We start from the raw sequence: 18,111 nt of genomic DNA, 5'->3' as shown, positions 1-18,111 counted from the left end.
GTATCAAAATCCTCTGCTGGATTTATTTCCCATTTTCTCTTGTTCATTAAGGATATGGTTGATCTTGTTGAAGATTGAAAGAAATGCAGTTTCAGCTACAGTCTCATGAATAATGCTCTGGGTTTACACAACAGTAATTCAGTTAGCCCTTTGAAAAGCAGAGATTAATAATCATGAGAACCTGGAATGTTTTCTGTGAGCTAATTGGTGTTTTAACATTGCACAATACAACAATATAAATGAATGGAAAGAAAGGAGAAATAGCTAAGTAGTCTTGGTAATGTCTTCAGAAGCAAGGTTTTCCTTTCATCTTCAACCCTAAATGTAGTCAAAAGTTGTAAACCAAAACTACAACATAACACTGCTATAATGATGCAATGTTTCTTATTTAAAAACTAAAATCCAAAATTTCAGGGTTCTTTGAATAAAAACCAAATACCAGTGTTGTTTTACTTTGATAAGTGATAAATCTTGAGGTACCTGCTAGAACTTGACCCTGGCCCATCCTCATTTACAGCTGACAGACATTTCGATGATGTGAATGACAGGAATAAACATCCCCAGACATTTCCTCACAACCTCTTGTAGGGCTGGGATGTCAAAGGGAGGTGGCCACCATGAGCTACTTCCTGTCAGTGTGCTGGGGGTCCTCAGCAAGTCCATGCTTGCTGCACATCTCAGCTGCTGTGGGGACAGCACAGGGAGAGGGCAAGCTGCCCAGTACCCAAGATGGCCAGGCCTCTATGAGGTAGCAAAAAAGAAATGTGTCTTAATCAGGATCATACGTGCCTTGCAGAAAAGTGCTGGTGTTGGCCCACTGTGATTTCACCATTGTGTCTCAGGGTGTACCTTGGGCTACATTGGCAGCTACCTGCTATTTTAGATGCCCACCTCCACACAAACATTGGGAGCCTCTCATCTATCCAGGACACTTTGTGAGTACTGAAGTTTCAATCAGTAAAGTTCATTAGATGGTAGTACCTATTTGTAAAGCACTAGGAAAACACCCAGGTCCTGATGGTTCTGTTACTAGGCATCTGTTTCAGATTTAAGCTTCACAGGAATCACAAGGTAAGTATTCTTCTCCCAGTCCTGCCTGCTTGATTGTTCGTCCTGCCTGCTGTAATATTTGTGCTATGAATACACTGAAGTCAGTATGCCAGTGAGGACCATAGGAGTAATAAAACACTTATTTCTTTCAAGCAAATGTCTCATTTTATCGGCTGAAGTCTTAGGTTCAGGACTTGTCACTCTGGTTAAATTTTCAAACTCAGGACATCCATTTCCATGAAAATGCACAAGCTACCAGGATATAGAATGTTTTGAAAGAAGAATTTTGTTTTCATCTGTTGAAGCTGTTTAACTTTAAACAAATATATATCTATTAAAAAAATAAAAGAAAAAAAAGGCATTTTTCTTTTCAATTTCTTGGTTTGTGCTGAGAACATCGTTGTATGGGACCTGTAGGCAAAGCAAGCTGTCACAGTGCAATCTTGTTTTCCTGTGAGTCAGAAAAGCTACACAGGATGGAAGCAGCTCACCTTGATTCATCATTGGCAACTAAAACCAGGAGATTGATCACAGTTGTGAAATTTGAGCAGACAGGCATTTCCTAGTTAGAAAGCTTATGCAGTTGCTGCTAATAATTGGAGTGAACTTAGACCCTAGCCCGAGGATCACAGCCATGCTACATGGATAAGCAATAGGGATATAACATACTTGTTGCTAACGATGAGGCTGAAGTAGAAAAATAATGGGTTAAAGTAGTGTTTTGGGAGGGCTTGAAATTCTAGCTTGATTTTTCTTTTTTTTTCATGAGTTAGATCAGTAAACACAGTGAATTACTTTCTGAGAGAAACTCAGGTTCTCAAAATGTTGTTCAAATATTGCGTTGGTAAAAAAAATATTTCAGTGTTTGCAAACTCAAGATTTTAGCAAGATTTCAGAGTTTCTACCCAAAGGTGTTTCTATTTTAGTTTCTACTTGATCAGAAAAAAGAAAAATATTCAGATTGAAATGGAAATTTTATTAAATGAACAATTTCGATCCAAAAAGAGGCTCCCTAAAATGGTCCAAAGAAAATGGTGGAATATCTAAGTACCTAATATTTCATCTACATGATCTAATCTTTAGATCTTTTCAGATATTCTCCTCTCACTTCCATTGACTTAGTCAAATATGAATGACTTAATACTAATTTTGAAGGTGAGCCAAGTATTTTGCAAGTACTTTAATATCATCCTTGCCCTTGAATACATGACCCATGTGGCAATTTGATGAAGGAAATACAAACTTGTGTATTTTTTATGGTTTTTATATTTGTCTGCTCATCCTTTTAATAAAACTAAACAAACGCATTATCAAACTAATGTACTAGTTTCAGAGAGATAATTAAAAGTGGCACAGAGGAATGATCATAACCATGGCAACCAAAGTCACAATTAAAATTCAATCAATAAATCAATTCAAATGACCAAACCACCAAATAATCCAGCAGGTAATCAAGTCAAATTTCTTTGTGTTATCCTTGCATCAGAAAATTTGAAAGAGAAGTCACCTAGCACTCATTTTGACAATCAACCAATGCAATCAATTGACCTAATCAGAGAGGAATAAAGAGGTCCATTTTATATTTGTGTGTTTGCTTTCATAGCAGACATACAATAGTGTCTCTGTTCATCTTATTAGAAAGCAGTCATTGGAGTAACTCCCTTTATGGCCTCAACTTCACAGTTCCTTGTATCTAGCTACTAGTACAAGTGTTTTTTTTTTTTTCCTCTGTAAAATGCAGATTCATCATTAGAAGTCGGGAATTTAAAGAGCATTCAATAGCATTTAAATATGATATGTTTATCAGCTTTTTCTTCTAACATTTCCCTAGGTTACTTGGTAGAGAAGAACACACAGTTCAAGACATTGCCGCTGCTGCAGGAGAGACAACAGAACTTCTAGAGAATATTCTTGCTTTTCCAGGATCATATGGTATGTCTTTGATTTTGAGGTATTGATAATCTCAGAGTCAAACAGTTGGATCTGTTCATTTAGGATAGGCAATGTGGCCCAATATTTTCAGAGTGGGCAGTCTTCGGACACTTCTGTAAGTAAATAAAATGAAATCATTTTCCATTGTTAATTATCTAAAAAATCTGCCAGCTGTATTGTAGGTAAATGTTTTTCCAAGAACACATACGCAGGCTGTAATTGAGATGCATGCCTAGAAGTTTGATTATGGTGTTTCGTCTTATGTAAGGCCTAATTCAGTAATTAATCTACTTTAAAACAATACAGAAAAAATCACTCTTTTGCCTACAAAAAAACTTTTTTCTATCCTAAATAAGAGAACTCATATGGAAAAGTTTAGAATATTTTAATGATTTTTAATCTAGGGAAAAAAATAGGAGCTGCTTTTACATTTGTTCACAGTAAATTACATTCATATTTAAAAACCTAAAGTATTTCCTTAAATCAGTTCAGAACTAGGTCCTGTCCATCATATAAGTTACATATATTTTCTGACCCATTTACATACAAATATGTAAAATTGCTTCATTTATTGAGGAATTAGTCCCTATTTTTCATTCCTGAAAGACATGATTAAAAGGAGGTAATAATATTTATATAAAGGAGGTAATAATTCTTAAATATCCAGGAAGAAATCTGATATTTATTTATTTATTTACTTTGTATTTAGCTTGCAGCTATTTTAGGATGTGCTTAGCTGCAGAAAATTATATTCTCTATATCTTTGAAAGAATGTGTGTCTATTTACAAAACAAGAAATGCAGGTGTAGCAGTACTGAATATAATGTTCGCAGAACCCAGAAAAATGATGTAGAGAAATTCCAGTTAGAAGCTATTGTCCTGGAGGAGAAGGAACAACCTATTTAGTATTTTGATCAGCATTTTACTGATCATTTTTATAGCTTCTATGCACTGTGGGATTTTTCCAGTTTAGTATTTGATGACAGACACTGGCATTAGGACAAAGGGCCTTACTTTTCCATGTTGAGTTTTGGAGGCGAAGATGCCGAGGTATCATAAACATGTGCAACCAGTGATCCGTACTGCTATTAGAGTGTTATTTTTTCTGCTACAAATACTCTTGTAGAAGTCCTTAGAATGTCAAGTACCTGAGTGAAAAAATAGGTATTATCTCTGATCTGACAAATGATTCCTAGCAGTGAGTTCAAAGTAGAGAAGATCTGCACAACCTGTGCAAGGAGACGTGAAGTACGTTCAGTAGCAGTGTTCACCAAGAACCAGAAAGAGAATTCTGTGTTTGCTGCCATCTGATTATTTTCTTGACATGGGGATCATCTTGGATTTCTGGTTTACGAAGTTTCTGGTTCCCTTTCTAGCGAATCATCTTAATCTCTAGATCAATGTAGACTGTTTTAAATCACTCTATTTACACAAGAAATGATATAGCTTGTTGGCCTTGTTTGTTTTCTTTTTGTTTTCTTCACGTGCAGGGGCTCTGCAGATAAATATTTTTTATTTTATTTTTATTTTTTCTACTTTCTAATGTAATCCTTAGTGGACCAGAATTATATTTCCTTTTCAGAAAATATTTACCTAATCTTCTGGGTGCAGGAATTTTAAAAGCATTCCTGTTAATTTTAGCCAAATAGTATGACTAGGAAAAAAAAATAACACACCACCTATCCTCTGCTATACGAATGGCTTGAAGCAAAAAAAAACCTTCAGTAATATTAGTCACTTTCAAACACTTAATCACATATCTTTGTATAATAACAGTAATCTATGCTCTCAACTCAACAGCTCTCAGTATTTTAACAGGGAGAAAGAATGCATGCTTCTATTCACTACTGAATGCTAGGTCTATAAATTGTTTAGGTTTGAACTGCTATGAGCATTATAATAACAAAACACTAAATCCTATTTGGACATTGCAGCAATTTAGATTAGAATTCTTCTGATAGTATTTCACACATCCCACAGCCATCTATATGCTAATGTTTCCAACAAATTATCAGATGTTATTCTACACAAACTTTTTTCCATAAATGACCTGTCATATTCATAATGGCATCTGAATTTGGTGACAGTTTTTATTTTATCTAGCAAAAATTGCAGGTCCATAAAGAAACTAATTATCTAGTTTCACGGTTGATAATATGGTTTCTAGTTTTATAACTAGCTATATGCAAACTGATTCAGTAAAAAAAAATAATAAAAATATCCCTGAACTCAAAGGATTTTCAGAGAGGTGGACCAGTTTTATAAGTGACAGATGAAGTTTCAGAGTTTTTACTCTAAGGCATCGCTTTTAAATGTTTTTCTGACCATCTCTGAATAAAGGTTGTTCTTGCATTCCGCATTTTTGTTTAACTCACCCATTTAATTTCTAATCTCCTGCTGCAAAACCAAAAAAATGATCAGAACCATAGCTCTTCTCTTCTCCTCATGTTTAGAACAAAGACAAATGTTTCAATGCTCCCAATATACATTCAAGAATTAAATCTAAAAAAAATCAAAAGGAGTGTTCTGGTCCGGAAAGGAGCAGGAAGAGATACCATTGTTATAAGGTGAACATGAGCTATAAGGTTTTTCTTACTCCTTTGTGTCACTCTCAGATTCATTTAAAACATGACAGCCCAAGGTGAAGGAACTCCTTTCTCAGAAGCACAATGATACAGTTCAAGATATTTCAAGATACACAGTTTGGGTCACAGCTTCTCTGCATTCTGAACAAGTTAACATGGTATGCATAACTTGGCATCTGCATCTCTTTTATTTGGGGCATCATCTGTGTCTGATTACACTGATAAAACAGTCATCGTCAAAAGAAAACATTTTTATTCATAGGTTATAAACTTTCCTATATATGTGTATTTCCCCTTAGTCCTTGATAAATGTTGACAATTAATTTAAACCATCTAGCTCTGTCTCTATCTGGGACAGTTGAAGTTCTTGTACCATGCTGCTTCCTTCCTAGAAATTTTCACTGATTCCTGATGAACCTTCGGCCTCTGTGTACTTAGTGAGCTTTACTATTGAGCCTCAGAATCTCCTGTGTATAAAAATCTTTGTCATCTCTATCTTAGATTATTTTATTCCCTTGTTAGTATCTCTTCTTCCTCTCTATTTAAGACATTGAAACGTCTGTGTCAGTCCTCTTTGCTACTGTTTCATTTTCTGTTGATTTCTCTTCTATAGCCCTCTTTGGATATAAGAGCATCCGGAAGACTATAATAGACTTATTTTGATTTTCATCTGTTAAGAATTGAAGCTTTGTTATTCAAGATAAAGACTAAAAATAAGAATGAGGGTAGGTTGATTTACAGGTAGATAATAGTCTTTATTTAGGCTACCTTCATAGAATCATAGAGTATCCCGAGTTGGAAAGGACCTACAACGATCAAGTCCAACTCCCGGGTCCCCAAAGGATCACCCAAAAAATCAGACCATGTGTCTGAGAGCATTGTCCAAACACTTATGTTGTGTTAGCCTTAAGCTACTGGGAAAGATAATAGAGTTTGATAAATCAAGATATGTAAAGTATTTGTAAGCACGGCACAGTGATTTCCCACATTTGTCAGCAAGGCCTTATGTGAATAATTTGTTTGCAATTCTCAGGTCCAGCAGAATTCATAGTCCTGCAGCAATCTCGAGCACCTCTTAATACCAGTTTAATAACAGTTAACAACTGTTTTTACTGATTCAGGTCTTCTGAACATTCATCTTCTTGACAGTTTGCACAAAACCAAACCTGTCTTTGTCATAGTTTTTGGTGCCTAAATGTTGGGATAACACATAAAAGCACATAAAAATACTGTTTGCAGAGAACTGAAAGATCCATTCTTCTGTCAAAGTAGATGCTGGATTTGTAATCACTGGTGGTTATCATTCTGTTCCTCATCTAGGAATATGTAATAAAAATACACTAAGTACACTCCATGGAAAGTTTGTAAGTTTGTTTACAAGTGTGGTATCACCTTACAGATTTTGGGACTAGTCCTTGTGCTAAATTCTGCTTAGTCTGATTGTCAGATTTGTGTAGTCCCAGCCTCTTTGGTGGTTACCTCATAGCTTACAGACTGGCAGGGCACTTTCTTTGTTATTACTGTCTATTATGAAACTGATGGATGAAACTGAGGTCTCCATATAACTGAGACATAAAAAAATGCATTGGTCTATTCTTATGCTTTAACTAGATCTGAGATTTCAGCAGATGGTAGCATGCATGGTGCATATTCTAGAGCCTTTGGAACAAAGAACATCAATAAAATGACCTATTTGCAGTAATTCATAAATTTCCTTCTTTTCTCCCTCTCCTTTTTTTTTTTTTTTTTATTAAAATGAATACATCCTAAATCTATCAGCCATTTTGTGTTTCAGAGGTTTATCCCAAGCTTTGTCATGCAAGTTAACTTGTTTCTGTTGTATCTTGGATAGCAGTTTGAGCAAAGCATCTCTCACCTTGTCCTATATAATTTCATTTTAATTTCGTTTTCTTTTCCATTCACTCCTGAAAGGAACTGTCAGAAGCCATTGGGGACACACGTACACGCGCACACATATAAACACATGCAATCTAGCTTTCTTTCTCTTCAATACACTGATACAGGAGATAAATCCAGCAAAATTTGATCAACTTAATAAGGATCTGTGGGAACTAAATTGTGTTTTTGAAAAATCCAGTGTAAGTTTAAATATGCAAGTTTAAATATAAAATGTTCTGTGCATAGCAGTCCACAAATTTAGAAATTCATTTTCCTAATAGTTTAAAAACTAACTGATAATCTCGGGGAAAATATGCATCAAGAGAAGAATAGATCTGTATTTTAGTATTAGTGAGGAAGCAAGTGATTCAAGTAATAATGTGAAGGTGACTACATCTACTTCAGCTGAAATCAAATAAAAGGCTTCAACGTCATTTAAAAATGCAGTCACATGTAGCACCAACATTTGATGGATTATTTAAGGGAGTAGAGAAAAAGATCAGGGATGGAAGGATAAGACTGTGAATGAAACTGAGTGAGAAAGAAAAAAAAAAAGGCAGATAAACTAGGAAAAAATATCTGGATATAATTACAGATAAAGAAGCAACAGGAGGAAAAAAAAAAGGACAGAAGTGTAAAGTGCTTAGAACTTACTAGAAATACAATAGGACATACAGCATTCATTTGAATAATGTATGTAACTGATTTTCCCTTTCTGAGAGAAGGACTTTCATTAAATTCAAAGGTGATTGGTTCTTTCATGATAACTGCTCCTCTTGTGTGATCTCTTCAGTGATTTATGCTTCTGTCTAGCATCATCCTCTACATTTATTATTACACTCCAGTTTCATCGTTACTTTTACTGTCATTAATTATTACAGCTTTTCTAGGGGGCTTCAGGAAATTCCATGTCCAGATGCTCTGGCATGGATCAAATGTTACTGTCTTTCAGGCAATGACATCACATCTGAGACATTCCTCTTTTTCAAGACCTAGGCCAAAACAAGTCTCTCAGAAATTCCTAGCTCAGTCACAAAGCTCACTTCCTTCAAACTAGCAATCTGGTGCTGCCACGTATGATAGGAAGAGACAGTCAACATTTTCAGTGAAGGAAGGACAGCAGTGGAATCCCATGAGGTTCTGTATCCTTAGAAAAGGGGTTGGAGAACTTTACTAATGATGCAAAAGTATCCAGGATAATAACAATAAACATGGACTCAGAAAAGTTTCAGAGGCTCTCATGACACTAAGTGATCTCTGACATCAGTCTTAAATTCTTGCTTGTGTATATATACATATGTAGTGACTTTATTGTTACTGGCTGTCTATGTTAATTGTATGAAAACACTAAAGAATGCATGTTATATTATTATTAATTTAATATATGAGTCTTCAGACTTTCTTGAAACTTTTCGTATGGTTTCCACTGGGCTTTAAAATAGCAGGATGCATAACCTTTCCTGGAATAAGTTTTAGTATAGTTATCCAAATATACAGAGTGAGTGTACAGTTAGGCCTGGGTGTATAACAGCTCAGAACAGTTGAAGATACTTTCTATCAAAATATGAATTGTATAAACACAATATTCCTGTTATGGTGTCATGGTACCATCAGAGTCATATCTACTCTATCAAGTGACCATGAACACTGGCTGCTAATAGGACTTAGATGTCTTGCAGACTAAAATCTTGTCTTTTTGTTATTTTTATTGTTTGAAATGTACATGGAACAAAATTCAAGTCAGCCATTTAAGTTACTCCAAGGACTATTCTAGCCCTCCATTAGATGTTACTGCATTTTATTTATTTATTTATTTATTTTTTAAAATACTTTAAGCTAGTGGATATTAAGAATGTCACATAATCATAAAGAGCCTCATTTTGCATTCTCATGCAAGCAAAACTCTCATTAATTTCAACTGACATTTTGCCTGCATTGGCTTGTCAGATCAGACGTACAACTACTAACAGTCTGTGAAGACTGTCAGTATGCATGTCATGATCATTGCCGAGCAACTAATTTTTAAAAATTCTACTTATGTTATTAGAGATGAAGATAGCAATTTAATCTAGGAATTAAAGATAACTTCATTCTGATCAATATTCACATTACACTTACAAAAGACCCCCTTCAGAAAAGCAGTGTATTTAAGAATTACTTAAATCTCTTCCTATTCAAAGCATGTAGAGTCTGTGCTGAAACAAGACCAAGGAATGCTTTGGGAACCCTAAAGATGGTACTGAAAGCAAATATACACACATCACTCCAACCAAGTGCTTAGGATCAATTTTTTTCCTACACTCTGGCTTGGAAGAAAATTATTTTACAGTTATTTTCTCAATATCAGCAGTTAGAAGTTTTTCTTGGCTGGACTTTCAATGTCTGTGTTTATTCCTGAAATAGAGAGAGGATTCAGTAATTTAAAGTATATATTACAAGTTCAGCCAAATTTTCTTTAGAGAAGTAGATTAACTACAATTTTCTTCTTAGACACAATCTGAAAAAATCTGCTGAAAAAAGTTATTTCATTTGGAGTAATCTCCTGTCACTCCAAAGTTTTAAGACACATTTATAAAATTGTAAACTCATTCTGACGGAAAATACTGTATATATTATAAGTAGAATAAACAGCATCCTACACAGGGGTTGAATCTCTTATATTCTATAGAGTCAGGAAAGGGAGAAAACAGCAGGAATTTGGCTGAAAAAATCTCGTACAAATAAGACCTTTAAAATTCATCCATCGGGGTTCTGAAACCTTTCAAGCATCAGATTAATGTTTATTCTTGTGATAAGAAACTAAACAAAACATATTGCTGTTAAGATGATTTCTTGCTGAAAAGCTTGACTGAAGTAACAAATCCATTCAGGGAAAATACGTGGTACAGAAATTATACCTAGCTAGGTTATAAAAGATATCATAGCATTCAAAGTAGACGCAACTGTCTCCTGTAGATGCCAGTAATTAAATTTCTTTTATCTGTTGGAAGAAGCACTGCCAGCTTCCCATAATGAACTCAACATCACCTCAAGGCTTTTAAATCTTAGCACTTTTACAGTCATACATCAAAGCTGAAATTATAGATCTCATGTAATTTATGATAGAAGAGAACACTGTGCATACATGATTGGACATCAGAGGAGACCTATTTGTAGGGCAGCTGCCAATAAGAAAACATTCTTAAAAGAAAATTTACTTGATGTATTAACACTTGTGAATTAAATCACAGCAAAAGAAGTTGTACAAAAGTGAATAATGAAGAAATAGCTAGAAGAAGTTAAGTTTTTCAGAAAAGACGAGTCTCTAAACAGAATTTAAGCTTTTATCCATGGGATTCAAAATTTCATATTCTTGCCTCCCTAAGCATCATCAAGTCACTCAAGCAGGCAGTATAGGGTAACTCCTGTGACTGCCATAATCATGGTAAGAAGCCTAGAAATTGTTTACCCTGGCATCAAACTGCGATTCTTATGACTTCCATGCTTTCTGGTTTCATCTGGCTGGTGAACAGTCACTAGCAGTGTTTCCCAGGGCTCAGTTCTAGTGCTGATCCTGTTCAATGCTTTTATCAATGATCTAGATGCAGGAGTGGAATGCATCCTCAGCAAGTTTGCTGACAACACTAAATTGAAAGGTGTTGTTGACTCCCTAGAGGAATAAGAGGCCTTGCAGTGGGATTGAAGCAGTGGATGATCAGCAACAGTATGAAGTTCAATAAAGGAAATTGCTGGGTGCCACAACTGGCACTGTGTAATGCTGGACACAAGTACAGATTGTACTTGTACAGAATGAGGGGCAGGAGAGCAGCTCAGCAGAAAGGGATCTGGGGGTGTTCATTGACAGCAGGCTCAGGATGAGTCGGCAGTGTGCCCTGGAGGCCAAGAGGGCAAATGACATTTTGGGATGCACTAAATGCAGCATAGCCAGCCTGTCAAAAAAGGTGATCCTCCTGCTATATTTAGCATTGGTGTGACCTCCCCTTAAATATTGTGTGCAGTTCTGGGTTCCACAATATAAAAAGGATGTTAAGTGACGGGAAAGCACCCAAAGGAGGGCAACAAAACTGGAAGACATGTTCTATGAGGAGAAGCTGAAGACACTTGGGTTGTGTAGTCTGGAGAAAAGGAGGCTGAGAGGCAACCTTACTGCTCTCTTCAGCTTCCTGAGGAGGGGAAGTAGAGAGGGAGGTGCTGGTCTCTGCTCCCTGGTAACCAATGACAGGATGTATGAAAACAGCACAAAACTGCACCAGGGGAGGTTCAGACTGGACATTATGAAAAATGTCTTTACTGTGAGGGTAGTCTAACACTGGAACAGGTTTCCCGGAAATGTGGTTGATGCCCCATGCCTGTCAGTGTTCAAGAGGTATTTGGACAATGCCCTCATGAATATGCTTTAACATTTGGTTAGCCCTGAAGAGGTCAGGCAGTTGGACTAGATGATCTTTGGACTATTCCTACTCCTACTCCTACTCCTGTTCCTATTCCTATTCCATTCCATTCTATTCATGTTCTGTTCTGTTCTAAACTCAGCTCTTCATCAGAAAATCCTGAGACACTTGTACAGGTAGTTCTATTTCTGAATCCTGTATAGAGGATGGGGGGTCTGGAGCCCCAGACTGAGGGTCAGCCCACAGACAATATTGTCATACAACTTTTTACCCTACAAACTCAGGTTCCTAAACAGTTCATCATACACAGTAATAGGAAACAGATGTCTTTAAGGGGAACCTTTAGCTAATTGTTGGAAGGGTGAAGAAGATGAAAGAGTTCTGCAAAATGCTCATCTCTGATGAATCAAAATGCACAAACCTCTTCCTGAATAGCTCAAACAGATTACTTCCCCCCTGTGAAAATTTAACAAGCACCTACTCAACAGTCCACAGTATATGTCCTTGACAGGGCAAGGGGTAATGGTTTTAAATTGAAAAAACGCTTCAATTTTGTCAAGTCTGTTCCAGATAAATGATACTTTGTTGGCATGACAACTGAGAGATATATTGTCCATTTATGGAAAATGCTTATATCCCTCTGGTTACTATCAGGTGTATCCCACCAAAGCAGTCAGCCACTTTGCTTAGTAACCCATTACTTCTGTCTATGTATCCTTGTAATTTGTTGACAGTTTGCTATGTGCTCTTGTGTGTATTTATTTTGGACAAATGTCATACACGTTGTGATTCATGGTTTAGTATCAAAAAGTTACTCTTCATTCCTACTGAGCGGGTTCTGTTTTGCACACATTAGCTCATTAAGCAATCTCTTCTTTGCCTCATTGAATCTCTCCATTTCTATGCACAGTCTGTGTCAGCTTACTGCCTCCTTTTGAAAATGTAGATTTAAGATCTTCAGAACTAGGTCTTATTTATTTATTCATTTATTTATTTTATTTTATGTTTGTACATCTAACTCAGCAACATATTAGTGTAACTATTTACATTGGCAGTTAGATCCCACACCATAGCAATCATAAGCAGTATTTTGATTCAGTGCTGTATTAAATAAAACCAAATGTTATTTGTTTTGTATGGGTTGGGTAGCTTCTTGTTCACAGCTCTGTGAGGTTTCTCATTTCAAGACAAGGAAGGATTCTTATAACTTGGTTGATACTTCTGCTAAATATTGGTTTGTTTGTTTGCTTGTTTCTTTTGTTGTTTTGTTTTGTTTGTTTCTAAAGGACAATGTTATTAACATCAGGTCAATTATTTTTAAGTGTCTTTGTCATTGAAATATCCAAATAAAACAGATTTCTGTCTATTTTAACTTCTTTCCTGAGAAAATCTGTCTCTGCAATTGTCTTGTTTATTACAATATTTCTCAAGCATTTATTTTATGTTGTCTGAAAGAATTTATTTGCAGTGTTTTATCCAATCAAGGATTCGATTCAATTTTCAGCTTTTTTTTTTTCTTTTCATATGAAGGTTTGGTTAAAAAGAAAGAGAGAGAATACAGTGTATGTCTTCCCATTTAAGCAAAATAGAGTCTAATGCATCCATTATATGACATCACTTTGGCTATGTTCAGACCCAAAGAAATACCTTTCATTGCAATTAGGTCTTCAAACCATGAGATAATCCAAATTAAAGAAGTGATTATGTTTTCCAAATAATTGAAGATCTGACCTTAACACACATCAGAAAATAAAGTGTGTAACACTCTCTGTGATCACAGTGATTGTACGGTCTTCTACTTTTTGCTTTCAGTTTTGCTGTTAGCCTGTAAGTTACAAATCTATTCTCTGGACTTTGGGTTTTGCAAAAACTTGCCTTTATACTTCTTATTTCACTGCAGTCAGATGGTCTGCTGGCCTAACAGATCTGAGCATGGCTCAATCAGCAAGCCCCTGACTGCTGTTTTCAGTTTGACTCTCCTAATGAGTATACACAATTTTTTTTTTAAGCTGCTGCTCTAGCACCCAAAATTGCATGGAGGTTTTTGTTCCACTGTTTTGAGTTGTTGAGACTGGGCAGTAATGACACCAACACAGACAGGAAATCCTAGATTTTCCAACTAAAATCCAACATCCAACTAGACTTTCAGTGATCTGGCAGAGCAAGAAAATTGGTCTCAAAAATCAAATGTTTCAGGCCGTATGACGATTAGCATAAAAAAAATCAGTCATATTAGACACAAGAATCTTTTGATTTGCTTTCAAGTATGTAGCATGTTATATTTCCAATTTCCAATTTAAACCTAAAGTTCTTTTCTCTTTATTGACTTCCAAGCTTACAAATCTAATACATGTAGCAAGTTGTATTTTTGGTATGCATACATATTCTGACACATATATACAGACTCATTTGACAACAGTAGAAGGCGGTATGCATGACCTGCTGGTAAGTTTACAGCCCTTCACCATTTGTAACAACTACCACTATTTAGATTTAAAGCGTGATTTAAAATATCACATTTAGTCTGACTCCTTGTCTTTCACATTAATTGCTTCACTGTAGTTGTACCGTTCTTCTCCCTTTGTAGATCTCACTCTGTCATATTGTACTTTCTATTGGATTTTTCATTTCTTCATTTCTTTTACCTGCCGTTTACTATTATTGCTATCAAAGGAAGTTCACAAAATTGGTATAATTACTCTTTACCTTTTGAATTAGCTAATCCTAATGAGGCTTTAATTTTCCAAATGAATATGGTACAGAAGACATTTCCTAGCAATGGGTTGTGTTTCACAGATAGAAACAAAATAAGTTTTTACTTTGTACAATAAATCATTCCAGCAGGGTAAAACTTTCAGTGCTCTTTTTTTTTTTTTTTTTTTTTCCATAGTGAGAAATGCAATATCAGAAATTATTTTCTTCGCCTTCACAGAAATTGAGTGATTCATATACACTTGAACAAGTGCATTGACATCTTGTGGCTAGTCAGGATTTGCCTGCTTTGTCCTTAGGGAAGACCTCTACTCCTCTCTGCATTGCAGTTCTTTTACTCTGGGAAGAAACTTCCTGATGATAGATTTTTACTGCCCACAGGGACCTAGGGTAGAAGATTTTGTTTCAAAGGTAGATGGTTTCCCACAATCTAGAGCAAAAGGTTCTTGCTGTTTCATTGTCCTAAGAGTACAGAAATGTGGTCTCAGTCTTCCACCCTTCTCTTAATGCATTATATTGAATGGAATTTCTTCAGTGATTTGCTGGAAGCATCTGCAAGCAGATATTGTAGATGTCCTACAACTCCAGGACAATTTTATGGAAGGGGAACCATGTGAAATCACCTCACTAGCACAGGGCAAAGAGATCATCTGACATAATCATGTATGAACAGTATATCCTCGCTCTTTTCAGTGGTGGACATGGCTGACAATGTAGCGTCTCTATGAGAGAATCTCCAGACGTCTATGAGAGGAAAACAGCACTGTTATTTCCAGTTATATTCACAGATGGATAGTCTGTGGTCTCCTGCTCTGTGCTGAGGGGCACAGCGAAAGACAGAGCCCCCCTGATAACTGAGGATAACTGAGGCACTGATCAAGACAGATTAAGGAAGAAGAACCTGAATTACACATTTCCTCTGAAATGGGATGTTACCAGGTGGTTAATCTGAGCAGTATTTATACTTAAGCATCTCAAACAGACATCTTATTTATACATTGCTCTGAAGGCATCTCAACTGAAAGGGAGAAGATGTATATTATACCCATTTGCACATTGCATCATTTGGCTATAGCATTTTTTGACCAGATCTGGGACATCCAAAAAAAAAAATATATTATTACTCTGAGTTGATTTTTGAAGGAGGGTCTCACTCCTTCAAGTATAAATGGAAGCAAGGGAGACCTTAACTTAGTTAAGTTAGGTGTCCAAATTGGTGGTGTGAATACTCTGCTTTTTCTAGTTCTAGATGCATAGGCTGGTCAATAGAAGACCTTTCATTATTTAGCCTACTGTATTTAAGATTTTCTTCTTTGTCTACTACATTTCTGTCTCTCATCTCTTCCTGATACTGGCAAGAATATATTATTAAATGTCCTTGGGGAATATACTGTATTGTCTAACTTTCAGACCATATGATATCGTAATTAGTTTAATTTCAACAGCAGAATTCAGATGTTTTAACGATTATTATTCTTTCCAAGTTTTCATTATCCATCACATTTAATTTATAACATCAATTATGAGATCTTTTCTGGCTTACAACAGCATCCTTTTGTTTTCATGAGATGAAAGCAATATTATTATATATATTTTTTTTCAAGATTACTAGTATCTTTTGTTAGTATCTTTTGTTGACTACTTTTGGGGAATTCAGGAATAATTGAAGTTATTTGACAGCATTGCTGAGGTGCATATTAGAAGGCAACCTCTAAATAACTGTATCAAATTTAACTGATGTTAATTAGGTTCATTGTTAATCTAATGGTAAAATTTTGTCGCTAGAACCCATAAATCTTTGAGTTTGTATGGAAAGTTTATGTTTTGTAAAACAAAGTGGAAGTGGCAGGTTTCAAGAGAAACACATAGAGTTCTTGATGGTTTTATCCTTCCATCTAACATATTGCCATACCAAGGAAATTGTTGGCACTCTGTGCATGCGAACCATAAAGCAAAGGGAATAACTCTGTTTTCTATTACAGGCAAGAAAAGAGAACATGGGTAACAAGCTAGATATCCCCTAGGATGAAGACTGATTGAATTTCTGTATGAAAGTCAAAGAGGATGTTTCATTTCTTCCTAAACCCCATACTGAGACACAGCTACACTGCCAGCAGAATGCTTTTACCCTCACTACTGTACACACAATGAATGGCAATATACAGAAGCTGAGCCTGGCAGGAAACATCAACACCATGTTACTTCCTAACACCTAAGGTTTTCTTTATTAACAGGAGCCCATGCACAGTCTTTTCTCAGCTCTCTCTCTTTGTTAGTCTGTTTCTCCACAGAGAACTTTGGCATGAATCTTTGGCCATTTTTCTTCACCTTGTATAAATCTTTATTTTCTTGAACAAAGAAATCAGTCTTTCAGCTTTATCATTAAGCTTGACCCTTTCCTCTGACTAAATTTTCTGTAGTTCCATGAGAATTGCAATGTTACCCTGCTTTCAGAGAGATGACATAGAAAACTAATAAGTAAATATAGCACAAGTTCCAGCAGACAGAGAAGTTTGTACAATACATTTATAATGGACAACATGCACTAGTGAAATTTATTGTCTGACGAAAGATTTGTCAGTGTCATTGACTACACTTAACTAGGTAGCATTTTCTGTTTAGAGAAAATGTAAAAAAAAAAACAAACAAAAACAAACAACACTACTAAAATAAAAGCCTTATGATCAATCTTTTCCCTGCCATCCAGAAATTCCTTCTATTTTGGAATTTAGGTAACTGAAAGTTTAAGTTTGAATTGCATGTCACTTTACCACCATCTCTTTTGTTTTCTTATCACAGGGACAATGGATCAGTGTACTTTGCCAGCTACTACAGGTTAGATCAAAATCCATGTTCTGAAATGTCAGTTTTCCACATTGTGGGATGAACATTAACTAAATGTTCTACAAATATAACACACTAATCTTACCTATGTAATCTTACATACAAATCAATAGGACTAAGTTAAGTGACAAAGGATTACCTTTAAATGGAGTGCTTATCAACCAAAATCACAAATAAATAATGAAGAAGGGACTGTACTACATTTGCAGGATAATTCATTGCAAGTGAAGTACATGCCTCATTTGGTTATTCACTACGGGCATATTCCATTATACCATATGCATAATTAGTTGAATTTCTGTAGTTTGTTCATCATCTGTCACAGGCAGCTCATCCACCTTCCTGCTTGAGTAGACTGGTCTGAACAGTTGCATTTTTGCCTTGGCTTTGTCATCCTGATACCTTCTATTGACAATGTTGCTAGGTACATAGATAGGTGGAGGGAGTGTAGTGTATATGCATGGGGGCACCACTGAATGGGTTTATCTTTGAGCTTCCACTAAATAGGTTACTAGAATGACTAGCAAAAATCTTCAGTATGTCATTAATTTACACCCTATCTCACAATTATTTTAAAGTGTTACAGATTTATTTTTCAAGAGAGCTATGGGAATAATATGTTATTGCCAGCTTTTTTTCTGCAGGCCCTGATTAATTTCAGAATCAGAGATTTCAACAAGTTATACAAATACTGTATA

General features: G+C 35.7%; 1 protein-coding gene across 2 annotated transcripts; it reads left to right on the top strand.

Moving 5' to 3' along the window:
- Positions 1–596: 596 nt before the first annotated feature.
- LOC310896056 (uncharacterized protein) lies at positions 597–17,664 on the top strand. 2 transcript variants are annotated; one of them, XM_083827898.1, is made up of 4 exons: positions 597–748; positions 843–935; positions 2,882–2,982; positions 16,552–17,664. In XM_083827898.1, exons 1-4 carry the CDS (start codon positions 618–620, stop codon positions 16,572–16,574), a joined length of 348 nt encoding a protein of 115 aa, XP_083684024.1. In that variant the 5' UTR covers positions 597–617; the 3' UTR covers positions 16,575–17,664. The 2 variants fall into 2 exon arrangements, with proteins under 2 accessions (XP_083684024.1, XP_083684023.1); XM_083827897.1 differs by lacking the exon at positions 16,552–17,664 and adding an exon at positions 15,263–15,499.
- Positions 17,665–18,111: the final 447 nt, after the last annotated feature.

This window comes from Anser anser, assembly GCF_964211835.1.
Source record: "Anser anser genome assembly, chromosome: 3".
In the NCBI taxonomy this organism is placed as follows: Eukaryota; Metazoa; Chordata; class Aves; order Anseriformes; family Anatidae; genus Anser; species Anser anser.
Note: the sequence above shows the minus strand (reverse complement) of the source record. Positions and strands in the feature narration are given on the sequence as shown.

Excerpts from the sequence above, each read along its gene's own strand:
- LOC310896056 (XM_083827897.1), top strand. The coding sequence starts at position 618 with ATGAGCTACTTCCTGTCAGTGTGCTGGGGGTCCTCAGCAAGTCCATGC. Across the intron at positions 749-842 it reads GATGGCCAGGCCTCTATGAG|GGTGTACCTTGGGCTACATT; the intron begins GTAGCAAAAAAG and ends ATTGTGTCTCAG. Across the intron at positions 2,983-15,262 it reads TGCTTTTCCAGGATCATATG|TGGTGGACATGGCTGACAAT; the intron begins GTATGTCTTTGA and ends CGCTCTTTTCAG.